We start from the raw sequence: 18,102 nt of genomic DNA, 5'->3' as shown, positions 1-18,102 counted from the left end.
CCTTCCTTCCTTCCTTCCTTCCTTCCTTCCTTCCTTCCTTCCTTCCTCCTTCCTTGTTTCCTTCTATCTAGACCCAGAAGACTTTGTGGTAAGGCTTGATGCTAGGACCAAAATGGCTGTTGTAGCTGGCTGTTGGTGGGAGCAACTGTGATCAACTAAATGAAGATTCACACCAAGTTTCCTTTCCTAACCATCTCCTTGGCACTCACCTTCCAAAGCAGTTGATTAAAGTGATCACCCACTCTGAAGAGATGAGGGCTCCTTCACAGCGGTACCTATCATCCAGGAAAATGCTGGCTAGCCAGGGCCATGAACTAGGGCTGTCCTTCACGAGGGCTTCAGAGGGACCATATCCTGATCCAGAAAGAACAAGGCATTAGGGGATCTACTGCTTAGATACTTGAGGAGGGAGTTTGAGGAAAGCTGTCTTCCAGCTGCTTTAGGAGCAAAACCTTTGGGGGATTGGGTCTTGGACATCTGAGGAGAGAAACATCTGGGGTCTGGTCCCTAGGCCTTGGAATATTCATTAATAATAAATTCAAACATTCAAACATTGTGCAGCATCTATGCTGCACAGCCCCATGCTAAGTGCTATGGGAGATACACAAGTGTATGAGATATATTCTTGCCTTTAGGAATGTATAATTTACTTGGGGAGACAGGGCACATAGGTATAAATACAATGGTAGCATACCGAACAGAGGCAAATGAAGAGTACGCATATTATATATCATAGGAGGTCAAGTGATTGTGGGTTAGGCCAGTCAAGAAAACTTCATAGAAAAGTAGAAATTTAAGATGAGTTTCTGAGGATATAGAATTTCTAGATGTGGAGATGGAAAAGGAAGCGGAGAGTATTTCAATCAGGAGAAGAATATGAGGCAAGGCATGAAGGCAGAAATCCAAGATGTGCTTTAAGGATGAGGAGTAGGCTAAACTTGCTGAAACAGAATATTTGTACGAGAAGAGGAAATAAGGATGACATTTTCCATTGGGCTTGTGGAGGATCTTGAGTGACAGAAGAAGGCATTTGGACTTTATTCAACTGACAATGGTGAACTACAGTATTGATAGTTTCTGAAGAAGATAATGATATGATGAAAGTGGCATTTTAGGAGAATTCATCTAGTGGCAATCATGATGCAGTGGATAGAATATTGGGCATGGAATCAGGAAGGCCTGGTTTCAAATCCCATCTCTTTCTATTTTGTGACCTTGGATAAATAACTTAACTCCTAAGTTGCCTTAAGCACAGATCATGGATCCTTCAGACATTTAGGTAATATGGTTGAGGTTGGTAAGAATGGGATGGAGATAAGAGACACTGGAGATGGCAAGAGCAGAAAGGAAATTCATGGCAAATGATATTAGATTGTTTTAAACAGAATCCCTGATTTTCTTTTTTCCTTTTTCTCATTTCCTAAGTTTTTTTTTTAAATTAAAGAGGTGGCCATTTACATCTATTCTATTAAGCAATCCTGCTTATTAGTAAATTTAATTTTTTTTTTAGTGGGGCAATTGGGGTTAAGTGACTTGGCCAAGGTCACACAGCTAGTACGTGTCAAGTGTTTGGTCTGAGGCTGGGTTTGAACTCAGTTCCTCCTGACTTCAGGGCTGGTGAAAATTTTTTTTTTTAATAAATGAAAATCTCTCCCTTTCACCTCTTCCCAAGCCCTTGCTGAAAAGCAGAGAAAACAAAACCCTTGTGACAAATATCCATACTCAAACAAAGCAAATTCCCCTGCTGACTGTGTCAAAAAAAAAAGGTCTCAATTTTCATCCTGAGTTCATCACTGGGCATTAGATTATAAAGGTCTTGGGCAAATTATTTCCCCTCTTTGAGTTTTGGTTTGTCTCTTTAAAAAAAAAAACAAAACCAAATCTGTTTTCAAAGCTGTTCAATGAAGATAAAATACTTGCACTACCTACTTCATAGGACTGTTGTTAGCAAAGCAATTTGTAAACTGTAGAACACTGCATGAATGTGAATATCCAATACTGTATGGGAAGAAATGATTGTGGAGAAGGGTCGTGGGATCAGACCAAAACATTCCAGGCAGATATAGAGACCCTAGAGAAAGCAGAAATCCCTGGGAATGTTTGTGGAATTGCATGGAAATACCTTGTACAAAACTCTAGTTTGTCATTCCACCAGGGTACCCAAGCAGAAACCTCAGAATCATCCAACTCCTCCTGTTCGAACATAAACAAGCTCTGCTACTCCTCTCTTTCTACCCTTTGATAAGAAGTCACATTTATAGACCAGTTTAAAGTTTGCAAAGCAAACCTTGAGAATATAATTGATACAAATAAGGAAAATGAGTCTCAGAGAGGTTAAGTGACTTGTCTGTGATCACACAGCTAGTAAATGTCTGAGGTGAGATTTGAAACTAGTTCTCCCAACTCTAAGACCAGTACTCTTTTTCCTAGATAATTACCATTTAAGGATTGCAAAGCTCTCTCTCTTCCTCTCTCTCTCTCTCTCTCTCTCTCTCTCTCTCTCTCTCTCTCTCTCTCTCTCTCTCTCTCTCTCCCATTTGATCCTCACAACAACCCTGAGACATATGTCTTATTATTATCCTCATGAAGAAATTGAGGCAGGTAGAGATTAAGTGACTCACCCAAGCTCACTTAACTAGTATATGTCTCAGGTCAAATTTTAACTCAGGTCTTCTTGACTCCAGATCCAGTATTCTGTTCACTGCACTACTTTGGGACTTTGTACCATGACATCTCTATATTCCCACCCTACTTCTCCTACAGGACCCCAAAGGGAAATTGAGTTCATTCCCAATTTAAGTGTGAATCTGACTCTCAAACAAGATTGTGAGCTCTGAAAGCTCAAGGGTTCTGACCCTCAGGCCCCAGCACCTCCATGACAACCCTTCTCCGCTGGCAGGGTCATTAGCATCAGCTTTCTGCCAAACTCAATTTCCCTCCTTTGTGCTCCAGCATCTTGTCCCTCAGCGACCCATACCTATCACCTACACTTTCACCCTGCCCAGCTCCCATACCTGGCAGCAGCAACAGCAGCAGCAGCTCCGACAGGAGTACATACAGTACAGCTCCCATATCTCTCTGTTTCACCACAAATCTTGCTCTTTTTCTGGTCTGACTCCCTTCCTATTCTGTATACCCTTTCCATCACCCCACCCATCCTCCCCTGGGCAGGGTCTACGTTACTAGGAATTAGAAAAACAAAAAGGAGAACTAAGAAACTCTCTTGAAAAGAAGGGGGAAACCACTTTCCTGTGGGGGAAGTCATACGGTCACAGAGACGTAGAAAGTAGAAGAGACGTTAGAGACCATCTGGTCTAGCCTCCTCATTATGTAGATAAGAAATCTGAGACCTGAAGACTTGTCCAAGGCCACACAGAATGTCAGTGGTAAAGATAGGACTATATCTCGGGGAAGTCTTTTCTCCTGACCTCTATCACAAAGCTTATTTGTTGTCGTTCAGTTGTTTCAGTTGTGTCTGACTCTTCATGATCCCATTTGGGGTTTTCTTGGCAAAGATTCTAAAGGGGTTTGCCATTTCCTTCTCCAGCTTATTTTGCAGATGAGGAAACTGGGGAAAACAGGGTTAAGTGACTTGCCTAGGGTCACACAGCCAGGAAGTGTCTGAGGCCAGATTTGAACTTAGGAAGATGAATCTTCCAGACTTCAGGCCTGGCACTCTATCTATGATGCCACCTAGCTGCCCATAAGGCTTATTACTGAGCCTCCTTTCATGAACATATATTTCTGCTAAACATATTCAAAGAATCTCACAGTTTAGGATCCTTTAACTTTATCCATCTAAGCAGATTATGCTCAACAACTCTCACTATGTAAGTCCTTCTTTGAAAATAGGAATGAGGGGCAGCTGGGTGGTGCAGTGGATAGAGTGTCTGCCCTGGAGTCGGAAGGACCTGAGTTCAAATGCGACCTTAGACACATAACACTCCCTAGCTGTGTGACTCTGGGCAAGTCACTTAACCACAATTTGCCTCACCAAAAAAAGAAAATAGGAATGTAATTTTATGGAGCTGACAGAATTATGTGAGGGAACTAGAGGCCATGCCATATGTGTACCAAGAGAAGGAAATAGGGGTATTTTACCAGAAGTAGGAAAGACTTTGTAAGGACCTGATCTCATTCTTCAAGAATTAGAAGAAGAATTAGAATTAGAAGACGCTCATAGGAAAGAAAGAACAGAGAGACCAACGAGCTCATCATACGGGGAAAAAAACCCAAAAACTTCCTCAAATTAGAGTTATCCAAAAGTGGAATGGGCTGTCCCAGGAAGCAAACTGGCTCCCTCTCACTGGAGATTTTCAGGGGACTGTTGTGTGGCATCCCATGAGGAATGTTGTAGAGGGGATTCCTGCATGGTTATAGGTTAGAAGATCACACAGAATGTCAGGGTCAAACGGCCATTAGAAGGCATTCATTTACTCCACGCCAAACCTGAGCAAGAATCTACAAGATCCCCAACAAGTGGTCACCTAGCTTTCACTGGAAGTCCTCCATTGAGGGAGAAGTCACTGCTACCCAACGAAGCCTATTCTGCCTTTGAGGAGTTCCACTTGTTAAGAAGTTTTTTGTTTTGTGTTTTTAAACAGTGTACCAAAATTTCCCCCGCTGGGGAAGTCAGAATGACTTGCCTCTGCCACAGAAATGATCTTCATTTCATTTGCCCTCTGAATCTTATTCCCAGGCTAAGCTAGAGGTTATTCTTATGATTAGAATATTATTCTTGGGGCAGCTAGGTGGTGCAGTGGATAGAGCTCTGGCCTTGGAGTTAGGAGGACCTGAGTTCCAATTTCGCCTCAGACACTTGACATGTACTAGCTGTGTGACCCTGGGCAAGTCACTTAACCCCAATTGCCTCAGCAATAAAAAAAAAAAAAAGAATATTATTCTTCTTGGAAACTTTTCCCCACTTCCTTTAACTGGTACCCATATGACAGGCTTTCCACCATTCTGGTTGCCCACCAACTGGATGCTCTCCAGTTTTTCAATACCCTTTCTAAAACGTGACTAGATGATTTCTAGTCTCCCTTCAAATTGTGATTCTATGAAATTTTAGCCCAAATGAAGATATGCAAATCATTGTTCATCAAAAATGGAAAATTAGCTCAATCAGATAATCAGGTAATGATTTCACATAAAAAGTTTTAGCAACTCTTCACGGTAACACACTTCAATCAGGCAAAGAAAACACAGGTATTAAAAAAAGATGGAAAGTTAAAGTTCATGAAAGGTGACACAGAGGGAAGAGCACTGGATTTTAATCCTGCCTTTGACACTACCTGGATAACCTTGGGCAAGTCACTTAATTTCTCTGGGCCTCTGTTTCCTCATTTATAAAATGAGGGTGTTGGGTTAGCTGTCAAATGGGATCATGAAGAGTCAGAAATGACTGAACCACCACCACCACCGCTGCAACTGTAGTCCCATCACTCTGCTAGTTATGCATTGTGTTGCTATTTGTGTATATGATAAGACTTATACATGCTTTGTCATTTTATAGGCCTATTGATGTTGTATTGCATTGCATTGTATTGCAGTTTGCATTGTTTTTGCTGATACATATGTACTTTGCATTAGAAATCTGCGTGCACTATTTTGATACGCACACATAACACATAATTTAGACTTTCAGTAACATAACTTTACCTTGTGCTATGATGTACTTTAATCTGTGAATGGCATTATGAGAGGGATACTGGGGATGCTGGGGTAATAATACTTGTTATTTTAAGTGTTGATGAATATTTTTGCTTGTTTCACATATTTACTTCAACATTTCTGGCCTTAGGGAGGAATGTAGCCCATTTTTTGGCATGACCATGGAAGCCTTGGGGAAAGGAGACTTGTCTGATGACCAGGCTGTTTACCCAATATTCTCCATGTCTCGGTGGTCCTACCCCTGACCTTGACCTTGGTAGATTTCTGGGATGAAGGAGGAGAAAACATTTGTGGTAGTTGAAGTAGAAGCCTTCAGAGCTAACAGAGGGTCAGGCCAGCATGATTCTGGGTATTATGAGGCATTCAGAACATGAGTAAGGGGTTGTGCTGGACCTGCATTGGTGACTAATCATGAGCAAAGTGGATGAAACTGTGACCTTCTCTCTCTTCTTTCCTCCCTCCAGGGAAAAGAAGTCATGTCCTGTTTTTCAGCCAATCCTTCACTTCCATGTCTTTCCACTTTGTCTCTTCTTGGCTATTTCATCCAATACTATGACTTTTTAAGTCTTCCTTTATTTTATGCTAATATTATTTAACAGGTTATTTATAAACAACTTGCTGGCCGACAAGGTTATTAAACATTCAAAGAGATAATGAAAGAGGGGAATCCCATTCCTAAAGACAGGAGATACTTTTTGTTCAATGAAACCTGACTGCATGGGAAGGGGGAGGGAAAGGGAAGGAGGGAAAGGAGAAAGGGGGAGAGAGAAGAAGAAGGAGGAGGAGGGAAAGAGAGAGAGAGGGAGAAAGAAAGCTTATTTTATTTTCCCTACACCTTGCAGGGTGCACATGAAACTTAAAGTCACCACCTGAAACTCATAGCTATACCTCCACACAATGAGTCTAGAAAGCCATTCCATGGAGCTAAGAAAAGCTGCTTGACTCCTTGAAAGAAATACCTGGTTAGGGTGGGAAATGCAGGAGAGGGAATTGGAGGGAGAGTAGAGATGGGCAGTGCCTCCTGGCCTATGCTGGAGAGCTCAAGTGCGCCAAGGGCCAGCTCCAGTGGCTCCACCAGTGTCCAGGGTAGTCAGCTTTTGATTCCACCACCTATCAGGATCAGGAGGTATCTCCCCTTCCCAGATTTTAGCTAAAAAAAGGATTACAAGGTTCCCCCTATAAACTTCCTTTGGGAGGGGTTCAATCTTTTGAAAAGAAAAGGCTTTGAAATGGTAAGAAATGAAGAATGAATGATAAAATTTCAGGCATTGTGGTAAGCTGATATGAGAAATATTCTCAGACAGAGTTGACTTTCTCAAACCACACAACATCAACCACCATCTATTAACCTTTGTATCTATAAAACACATTTTGGGACCACGTCACCAGGTCAGGCCAGGACTAAGGACCAGCAGTCAATGAAAAAATGATAGGACTCTCCTACACTCATTCACTCACTCACTCAAATATTCAACGAGCATTTATGAAATAATGTGTTAGGTACTGTGCCAAGTACTGGGGGATTGGGGGGTACCACAGCTACAGCTGACAGTCATCTTTAGCTCCTGTTCTCTGGGCATGCTGTCAAGTGAAGCTCCAACAGCCTGATGATTAGAACTGAATTAGAATAAGGAAGTAAGTATTAAGCAAGGCTGGAGGCCAGAGAAGAGCATGAATGGCAGGTCCAGATAGTCATGACTGGGTTCTAGCCATGGCGATTCCAATGGCTCCCAGCTGGTTTCTGGAGGAGGATCAGCAACGCTTCCTAGACTTACAACTTCATCATACTCCCCCTTACCTACAAAAGAAGCCTACAACTTCTCCTAAGTAACCCCCTACTCTTTCCACCCATCCACTGCCAGCCTGGAAGAGAACTTAGAATCCATTTTACAGGTGAAGAAACTGAGACTGTGGAAAGGTTGGGTGGCTATTCCATAGTCACACTGCTAAAGAGAGTTAAGATTCAAATCCAGGCTTCCACTCCTTGTGTTTAGACAATCAGCTCTCAGGTCTCTAGAACAAGAGTACAATGTCCCCTGAACCGTATTAGACACACATTGACAAATTCTTACTCTTTGGTTTTCTCTCTTCACATACCCCCTCTTCTCCTGTTGTCATTTATCACACATTACTTTTTCCAAGATTACATTTTGTTTTATATTACGTACATGCAAATTGGTATCTAATCCTTGGAGGGATTTAGTAGACATCCTACATTTGGAAAGCACCCTATTCTTATCCTTATTCACAAATATGTCCAAGGGTGGGTTGCTTCTATGGCTGGCTGATCCCATTCTTTTTTGTTCATTCATATTAGCTTCAGTTTCAGAGTGTGACATTTCCTGACTTTGTCCCCAGATGTGGCCCTAAGAGTGGCCCTGTTTGCAGCCTGAAGCTTCCTATGCACTGTCAGGTCAGATTAGTTGAATGGAACATCTAATCTACTTGCCTCATTTAAAGATGAAGAAACTGAGTCTCAGAAAGATGAAGTGACTTGCCTAAGGTTACATAACTAATTTATGGCAGAACTAGAAATAATAATTACCAATCTGTATATAGTAAATTTAAATTTGCAAGGTATTCCATGTACATAATTTTTATTTACAACTAACAAGGGAGGCATTTTTCTCCCATTTTATTGCCTCCATTTTACACATGAAGAGAGTTTTAGTCATTTGTTCATGATTATAACTCTTGGACATAGGTATGTGAATCCAGGTGTTCCTGACTTTGAGTCTAATACACTATCTACAGCACCATTACGCCTCTCATTTACATAGAAAACCTTCTGACTGAACCAGGTAAGCTTTCAATAGCGGACACTTTAGAACAAAATGGACTAAAATTAAGTTTTAGTTAGCAAACTACCTCTGGATGACCCTAGATTCTTTGGTCAGGGCTTCAAAAATGAAGTGATCATGGCTGAGGGGTTGTTGGGTGGCCAACTGAAGTGGGGTGCCTGAAGGCAGTGATTGGGAGAAGAAACACTGAGGGTCAGCAATGGCCATAACTCTACTACACTTCAGGAGTGTAGTAACCCAGAAAGAGTAGAGTCAAGAGATTCGGATTCTATCTAGTCCTGGCTCTGCTCCTAAACATCTGGATGACCTTTGGCTACTCAAGTCCCTACACTGTACTTCAGTCTCCTCTTCTCAAAAATGTAAATACTAATATCTGCCTATCTGGCAGGTTTGCAATGAAGATCACAGGTGACACATACATAAAGGACATGTACATGATATGAGCTAACATTGTTATAGTAGACATTCAATGAATGGATAACAAAGCTTATTAATGTCCACTAAATGAATTTTAGCCAATAGCTAGCTCAAGGTGTTTTTGTGTTATAGCAAAAGACTCTAGGAAGCTGAAAAGTCTTCCGGACTTTTTTTCTGGCAGATCTAATGGTGGAATATCAGGCACCATGACAGGAAGTTGGGGAGGCAATTTTGGGTGGAGACTGGACAGACTTTTGGCACTTCTCAAAACCATACAATGTTGGTTCTTCCCACAACTAAAGCTGGTACTCATTAATGGAAAAGGAAGGGGAACATGGAGGAAAACACAAATGGGGCCCAAACCTGAGCCATCTGGCTCTGAGATCAGTTGACCACACCCAATGTTCATGGGAGCAGACAAAAACCATTTCCTGGTCAAGATCCTTAATGTACCCACTACAAAAGAGACACTCAGTCAATGTGGCAAGGGGCTTCTGGTGTCTCTGAGGGGAAGTGAATCATGCAAATAAGCTAGCCCAGATGTTACTATGATATAATAATCAACAAAAAAAATTTTTTTTAAAGAATCTAGTATGTTCTCAGCCATGGGTCCTTTAAAATGGATGGCATGATTATTGTCCTTGAAATTCTTTTTTAAAAAAATTTTATTGATATCTTTTGTTTTTAACCCTACCTTCATTTGTAAATATGTCCCTTCCCACTCCCCTGCATAGCAAACCATCCTTTGTAACAAAGAAATAAAAAGAGAAGAGATTGGGGAATGGCTAAACAAATTATGGTATCTTAATGTAATAGGATATTACTGTGCTATAAGAAATGATGAACACGAAGAATATAAAGAAGCATGGAAACTCTTACATGAACTGATAAAAACTGAGGCAAGCAGAACCAGGAAAACAACATACAAAATGACTAAAACAATGTGGATGGAAAGAACAACCACCACAAAACACTTTTTTTGTGTGTGTGAGGCAATCAGGGTTAAGTGATTTGCCCAGGGTCACACAGCTAGTGAGTGTTAGGTGTCTAAGGCTGGATTTGAACTCAGGTCCTCCTGACTCCAGGGCCAGTGCTCTATCCACTGCACCACCTAGCTGCCCCCATAAAACACTTAAACTCAATTATAATTCAGTTAAATCATAAAGAAAATATATAAGAAGATGCTTCTCCCACTCTAACCCTCCTCCTTTGGCAGAAGTTGGGATTTATGAGTGTGGAATAGTTCACAAAACATTAGAAAAAAATCAAGTTTTTCCAATGTGCTGATTGATTTCTGTTGATTTCCTCCCTATTTCTCTCTCTCTTTCCTTTTTTTTTTAAATGTCTTTTCCATAAGGGACAGATCTCTGAAAGGAAGATGGGAAGGAAATAGGGGAAACAAAGGTTTAAAAGACGTTAATAAAAATCTTAAATTTTAAAAAAAATTTTTAAAAGAGAGGAAAAAAGGAGTTAAGCAAAAGTAAACAAAGGATCAACTGAGTCTGAAATGTAAGCAGTATTCCACACCCGTAGTCCCCCAACACTACGAAGAGGGGAGATGTATTTATTTCATCTCTCCTTTAGGGCCAAGCTTAGTTATAATTACACAGCATCCATTTTCAGTTTTTAAAGATTATTTCCTTTTATATTGTTGTAGTCCTTGTATCACTGAAATTCTGATATCAGCTCAATATTTCTATAGCTCTACTTTTACAAAGTATTTACATAAATTATTTTATGGGGCCCTTAGGAGAACCTGTTTAGGTAATTATCCCCATGTTGTTGTTGTTGTGTTGTTTCAGCTGTGTCTGATTCTTCCTGACCCCATTTGGGGTTTTCTTTGCAAAGACACTGGAGTGGTTTGCCATTTGCTTTTCCAGATAATTTTACAGATGAGGAAAGTGAGGCAAACAGCACTAAGTGACTTGCCCAGGGTCACACAGCTAACAATTATCTGAAGCCAGATTTGAACTCAAGAAGATGAGTCTTCCTGACTTCAGGCTCAGCACTCTATCCACTGCACCACTTAGTTGCCTCTAAATTGTTGTTGTTTAGTCATTTCAGTTGTGTCCAACTCTTTATGACCCCATTTGTGGTTTTCTTGGCAAAGATACTGGAGTGGTTTGCCATTTCCTTTTCCAGCTCACTTTTACAGATGAAGAAATTGAATCCCAGAGAAAGTAAGAGACCTACTTAATGTCATACAACCAATTAGAAGCAAAATCAAGATTAAATTCTTAGGTCTTCTTACTCCTAGCCAAGGATGGTTTACAATTACAGTGGAAATACTGCAATTCACCCCATCAAATGATTGTCCCAGAAGTCATAATTGTTGAAGCACTTCTTTGTGTTGAAGTTTTGGGTGGCAGATAGGACAGCCAGTAGCTGAAACACCAAGATCTGCAGCCATCTGGTGTCAAGAGAAAATAATTTACATTATGCAAGCTAAAGGAATGGCCTTGTTTAAAGATCAGGCAGGCCTAATGGTTTGAAATGAGAGGCATTTGGGAGGCCACCTGGACTCAAGATATTAGCAACCAGACTGTTTCTAATACTTGAAATTCCATCATTAACAATAATACCTCATTCTGTTTAATAGTGTAAATATGAGAAGAGTTCACTGAGCAATGTGAAGCTATATGTAGGACATCTCCCACAAAAGGAAAGTTCAATTATGCCCTTTGTAGTAGGCCAGGCCTGAAACAGGCCAGTCCTGTGGTTCAAGTTCTGGACTAGAATAAAATGAGATACTTGTAGATCATCTGACAGACAACAAAAAGAGGTCTACTTAGCCATAGCACAGAAAGAATATTCATCAGGGATGCGACTTTGATTTATTTAAGCATAGCTTTTCTCCCTTTATTTTGGCCATATTGGCATGATAGTCATAAGGTTTTGTAAAGCCTGCGGGAGGCATTACTAATTCTTCATCATCCCGTCTATCTATCATCACCCCATGATGACTTTTACACTTAGGCCACTGAAAAGTTATATAAATCATTCAAACCTTAACCCTTCGGACCAGTGAAGTTTCAAGGACAATTTCAATACCTTTTAAGGAAAAAACTATCCTCGTCTACATGGAGTAGATGTCTCATCTATGATACATTACCCCTTTGCAGTGAGGTCCTAGAGGTCTTCTAGAGAACCTTGTACTATTTAAGTAGTTTTAGGACTACTACTGGATAACCTGACCTGAGGATATGAGAAGCCTAGGATAAGCAATACTGAAAGAGATTTAAAAAACCAAATCAAAAGAACCAAAATATTGGAGGAGATGAGGGGAAATAGGTGTACCAATACACTGTTGGTGGAGCTGTAAACTAGTCCTACCATTCTGGAGAACAATTTAGAACTATGCCCAAAGCACGATAAAATTATGCATATTATCACTACTAGGTCTATTCTTCAAGGAGATTTTAAAAAAAAGGAAAAAAGGGTCATATATACAAAAAAATTATAGCAACTCTTTTTGTGGTGGCAAAGAATTGGAGATTGAGGGGATCCTCAGCAATTAGGAATGACTGAACAAATTATGATATATGAATATGATGGAATACTATTGTGCTATAAGAAATGATGAAGTAGATGGTTTCAGGAAAACCTGAGAAGACTTATATAAATTAACTAATACAAAGTGAAGTGAGCAGAACCAGGAGAATAATCTGTATAGCAACAGCAATATTGTAAAGATAATCAACTGTGAAGGACTCAGTAACTTTGATCAATACAGTGATCCACCTCAGTTCCAAAGGACTCATTATGTAAAATGCTATCCATCTCTAGATAGAGAACTGATGGATTCAGAGTACAGACTGAAGAATATTTTTTCTTTCCTTTTTTTTTCTTTTTCTGAACATAGCTAATGCCAAAATATGTTTTGCATGACTTCGTATGTATAATGGGTATTATATTTCTTGCTTTCTTAATGGGTAAGGGTGGTAGAGGGAGAGAGAGAATTTGGAACTGAAAATAAAAACGAAATTTAAAAAAAATCTTTAATAGCTTAAATCTCCACTAAGACTCTTGGAATGCCCTGTATATTTGAATCAGTTCTTTATATCTTGGATATCAGGCCTTTATTACAGAAACTTGCTGCAAAGATTCCCCCCCCCCATTTAACTGTTTTCCCTCTCACTTTAATTGCATTGATTTTGTTTGTGCTTTTCAACTTAAATAATGAAAACAATTTATTTTCTTTTCTGTGATTCTCCCTATTCCTTCTTTAGTCAAAAGCTCTTCCATTATCCATAGCTGCAGAGTGTATTTCCTTCCTTACTCCCTCTAATTTGCGATTTGACCTTTTGTACCTAGGATGTGTATCCATTTAGGGCTTATTGTGGTATATTGTGTGAGATCTTGGTCTATACCTAATTTCTGCCAGATTACACTCCGGTTTTCCAAGAAGTTTAAAAAAAAATTAGTGAGTCCTTATACCAGTCCATATGTCTTTTTATTGCTAGAAACTCCTAGACAATGACTCATTTAGAATTTGTTTTTTCTTTTACCTGTTTCTCTTTTAATTTATTAGTTTTCTAAGTTTGTTTAGTTGCATGCCCACTTTTTGCTCTCTTCTTTCTTTTGTTTTTTTCATTTCCCTCTCATTTTTTTATTAATTTATTTTAATTCATCAACAAGCACTTCCATATGTTTTTGAGTTTAAAATTTTTCTCCCCCTTCCTCTCTACCACCCTCCCCAAGATGGCACACAATCTGATATATGCTATACATATATATTCTTATTAAACATATTTTCACATTAGTGATGTTGTAAGTAAGAATTAGAACCAATAGGAGGAACCACCAGACAGAGGAAACAAAACTCAACAGAAGAAAAAAAATAGCAAATAGTATGATTAGATCTGCATTCAAACTCCATAGTTCTTTCTTTGGATGTGGATAACATTTTCCATCAAGAGACCTTTGGAGGTGTCTTAGATCCTTGTATTGCTGGGAAGGGTTAAGTTTATCAATATTATCCATCCCACAACATGGCTGTTACTGTGTACAATGTTCTCCTGGTTCTGCTCACTTCACTCCTTTCTTTCTTTTATTGATGAAAGTGTTTAGAGCTATTAAATTTCCCCTAAGCACTAAACAAGTCAGCAAGTACTCTTTACACTATAGCAAAGTACGTCTCATAGACAAAATATGGCAATTCACCCCATCATATTTAGCTATCATTCCCAAGCTGTCCAACTGAGTTGAGTACTAGGAAAAAATACAAAAATAAGTATCAACCACCTAACTAGGTGCATAGCTTGGGCAAACAAACGTGATTTATCACTTCAGATTTGTTTTTTTTTGTTTTTTTTTCTTTTGGTTGGGGCAATTGGGGTTAAGTGACTTGCCCAGGGTCACACAGCTAGTGTCAAGTGTTTGAGGTCACATTTGAACTCAGGTCCTCTTGACTCCAAGGCCAGAGCTTTATCCACTGCACCACCTAGCTGCCCTATCACTTCAAATTTGCAAGGTAACAATTCCTGGTATTTTTATTCATGGTTCTTTGCCCAGTCTAGGTTAGCTGTCACCTGGTAAACAATAATGCCTGGGCTATGGTTTCATGATCCAAACAGCTGTGCTTTCCATATGTGTATTTATCTGAAAAAAAAAAAAAGCATAGTGTAATAAAAGACATACCAAACCCAGCCCTTATGAGCATTGGCAGATGTAATTCCCAAGGGGACTTTGTAAATTGTATAAAGATTTTTTTAACTGTTTTTGGTTCACTAACCATGTGGTAAAGGGATGGCCTTTTAAGTGGCTACTGAGTTAGAACTGAATTCCATTCAAAAGGTACTAATTAACCAATGTAAGCCTCTTTCCTCCCCTTCCCTGACTGTTTCAAGTGAGGAAGAGGTGTTATAAACTTCTGAGTAACCAGAGAGACCTCAGGCTGCAGCCAGCTGGGGCAACAAGTAGACCCTGAATACATGGCTCCTTTCTGCTTCTGATCTTTCATTTTAGACGAACACATCTTAGGAATCACTATAACTTTGTGGGGTTCAAAGATTAGAACGACAAGCTATCAGAGGCTCAAGATCCAGACTCCATGTCACCTTCTGCTAGCAGTCAAGCTAGATCAGGTACCAGTAGGAGGTAGCCCAAAGATAAGCAAGGACACTGCTCATCCAGCAGCTAGGCTGCATTCAGAAGTGAACTTGGTGGGGCAAATGATTTCTAGGAATTGCTTTAAGCTTGAGCCCACTGTTGCCAGAGATGGAGGTGATAGGGAGTAGAGTGTGCCTCCAGTCTAGGGGAATGATTTGTACTCTTCATGTTATAACTATCCCTTTGGAAAAACCAACTGGTGCTAACTGGAGTTAAATGGTAGCAGGGCACTAATCACTAGTAGTTAACATTGGAGAGAACACATCAGAATAGGTGCTGGAGACAACGGCATTAAAGAAAACCCCATTGCCCCTCAGGAATACCCCTAGAATCTTAAGCAGAAGATGTAGCCCCATCTGATGAAACAACCTGTTATTTTCCATGTGGATTGGGAGAACTAAGTCCAGAATCTCTGACTGAGATAGTATCATTGAATGTTAGAGCTGGAAATGACCTAGGAGCTCAATCTGGTTGAACCAGATTTTTTTTGAACCAGATCTCATTTTACTAACGAGAAAATTGAGTCCCAGAGAGGTTGGGTGAGTTGCTCAAATTTTGCTTTCGGTTTTTTCCCGCAAATAGAACTCTATTAACATATAACATTTAATAGAAAGACAAATTAATACATATAAATACATGATACACATTTAGAAGCACTATTTTCTAAATTGGGGGGGGGCTAGGCAATGGGGTTAAATGACTTGCCCAGGGTCACACAGCTAGTAAGTGTTACGTCTGAGGCCAGATTTGAACTCAGGTCCTCTTGAATCCAGGGCCAGTACTCTAGCCACTGTACCACCTAGCTGCCCCCTAAATTTTTTTTATTCTGGATTTAATGAATATAAAAGAGAAGAGAATATCCCATGTACAAAGTAAAACAGAAAAGGATTATGCATGAAAACACAAACATCTATTACTATTTTGTTGTTCAGTTGTTTTAGCCATGTGTGACTCTTTATAACCCCATTTGGGGTTTTTTTGGCAAAGATACTGGAGTGGTTTGCCATTTCCTTCTCCAGCTCATTTTACAGAAGAGGAAACTAAGATAAACAGGGTTAAGTGACTTGTCCAGGGTCACACAGCTAGTAAGTGTCTGAGGCCAGATTTGAACTCAGGTCTTCCTCAGTCCAAGGCCAAACTCTATCCACTGTGCCACTTGGCTGCCCAAGCTCTATTACTACAGAGGTTGCTCTAAAAAAAAATACAATATATTTAACATGTTCCTTTCACAGTTGTCCTGTAAAGCAATATTTTTAAAAGAAAATTTATGCAACCATTTTAAATAGAACATAATAATATTCAAAACATATATAAAGTAATTTTTCTACAGAGGACAAGGCATTGTCTGCAGGAAGTTCCCTTTAAGAGAACTTTAGGCAGCATGGGATAGTAGATGGAGCCAGGAATTGGGTTCAGATCTGACCTCTAATACATACAGACTGTGATGCTGGACAAATCATTTAACCTCAGTGCTCAAGGCAACTTTGAAAGGCTATAAATCTCACAGAAGCTATTGGTAGATGTGGTTCTTCACCAGGAGCTTACTACACCAATCAAATCACAGGGTTTGTTCCTATCCTGGTTCTTCCTATCCCTATCTGACCAAGAAGATGCAATAGCAATGCATCAACACTCATCGTCTTGAATTAAGTTTCTCAGATTAGATTCTGTTACTTTATGAGGTCCTAAGGAAATGGGTCATCGAACATGTAAGATCATTAGACAGGATATTAGGGGACTAGATTTCTAGTCTCAGTTCTGCCATAGAATAATGATAGCTGAGTTTTATATATCATTTGCTCATGGTCACATACTAAACCATGCTGCCTGTCAGTAACAACCAATGTTGTTCAGTCATTTCAGACTCTTCGTGACCCCATTTGGGGTTTCCTTGGCAAAGATACTGGAGTGGTTTGCCATTTCCTTCTCCAGCTCTTTTACAGATGAGAAAACTGAGGCAAAGAGGGTTAAGCGCCTGCCCAAGGTCATCCAGTTAGGAAGTATCTGAGGCCAGATTTGAACTCAGGAAGATGAGTCTTTCTGACTTCAGGCCTGGCACTCTATCCACTATACCACCTAGCTGCCCCAATAACCAATACACAAGCATTTTTAAGTGCCTCCTATGCTCCAGGCCCTGATCTAACCCACCTTTCTATAACACTGCTGAAGCCCACAGTTTAAACAACTTGACAGGTTGGGTCATTTAAACAACTTGACCGGTTGGGTCAAGCTAGTTGGGTGATCTTGGGGAAATCAATTTCCCTCTCTGGGTTTCTGATTCTTTCTTTGTAAAATTCTGTAGGATGGATTGATGGCTTCTAAGGATTCTTCTATGATTCAAAACGTTGGTGAGGGTAATGGATCAGGAAAAGTCCAAAGCAGGAGGCACTGTTTAGAAGGAGAGGCCTGAGAACACTGCCAGTGGGAGATCCTGGGAATCTGGGAATAAAGCCAGGGACTTGAGGGACTGAAGAGTTAGGGTGCTGAAAAGGGAGGTAGTGATGGTGGTGGTGAAGACAAACTGCTTGTTGCACAATTGTTCCTGTCTTGCTACCCCACCCTCCAGCAGACAGCAACCACAACACCACCTCCCCATTCCTAGAACAATATGCAAAACAGGGAGAGATGAAAGGAACAGATAGTTCCTTTTCTAATCCTGATCCTTTCCTGATGTAAGATTTGGATCCTTTGCTGCTTCTCCCCTTCTCCCCTTGTGGGTTCTATCCATCCTTTACACTGTTGATGCTCTGTATATTTCCTAGACAAAAAGAAATTAACATCTAAAAAAAAAAGATTTGGCATCTAAATTCTATGTTCTATGGGGTTTAAAGATCAGGAGGATAGGCCTCTATCTTTGGGTAGTGGTACTTGAGGATTAGATATGCAGCCCATGTAAATTCCGAGTATCTTGATCTCAATTTCCACTTCCACTAATGAGTCAAGTACACAGAGCTTGGCTAGTTATACTTCCCCCTAAAGGTTCTAAGGGGCAACTCTAAGAGATTGGGAGTGATTAATGCCATTGGCTTGAGCTTCAACCAGTATGCTTAACTCCCTAACATTACCATTTGAGAGTAAACTTTAGTCAGCCTGCTTTAAA

The 18,102-nt window shown here is 40.1% G+C and overlaps 1 protein-coding gene across 1 annotated transcript in view; it reads right to left on the bottom strand.

The window, feature by feature from the left end:
* Positions 1-3,110, bottom strand: part of LOC114052426 (serine protease 33-like) — a 6,837-nt gene extending 3,727 nt beyond the window's left edge. Inside the window, exons 1-2 of the mRNA XM_027875022.1 lie at positions 3,015-3,110; positions 210-354 (exon numbers count right to left, since the gene is read on the bottom strand). Of these exons, the coding sequence (XP_027730823.1) occupies positions 210-354; positions 3,015-3,072 (203 nt within the window). The 5' untranslated portion in view covers positions 3,073-3,110. The remainder of the gene's footprint in view (positions 1-209; positions 355-3,014) is intronic.
* Between the last annotated feature and the right edge of the window lie 14,992 nt (positions 3,111-18,102).

The sequence above is a fragment of the Vombatus ursinus genome, unplaced genomic scaffold, assembly GCF_900497805.2.
Source record: "Vombatus ursinus unplaced genomic scaffold, bare-nosed wombat genome assembly UNPS02014807.1, whole genome shotgun sequence".
NCBI lineage: Eukaryota > Metazoa > Chordata > Mammalia > Diprotodontia > Vombatidae > Vombatus > Vombatus ursinus.
This window is presented reverse-complemented; position numbering and strand designations above follow the sequence as displayed.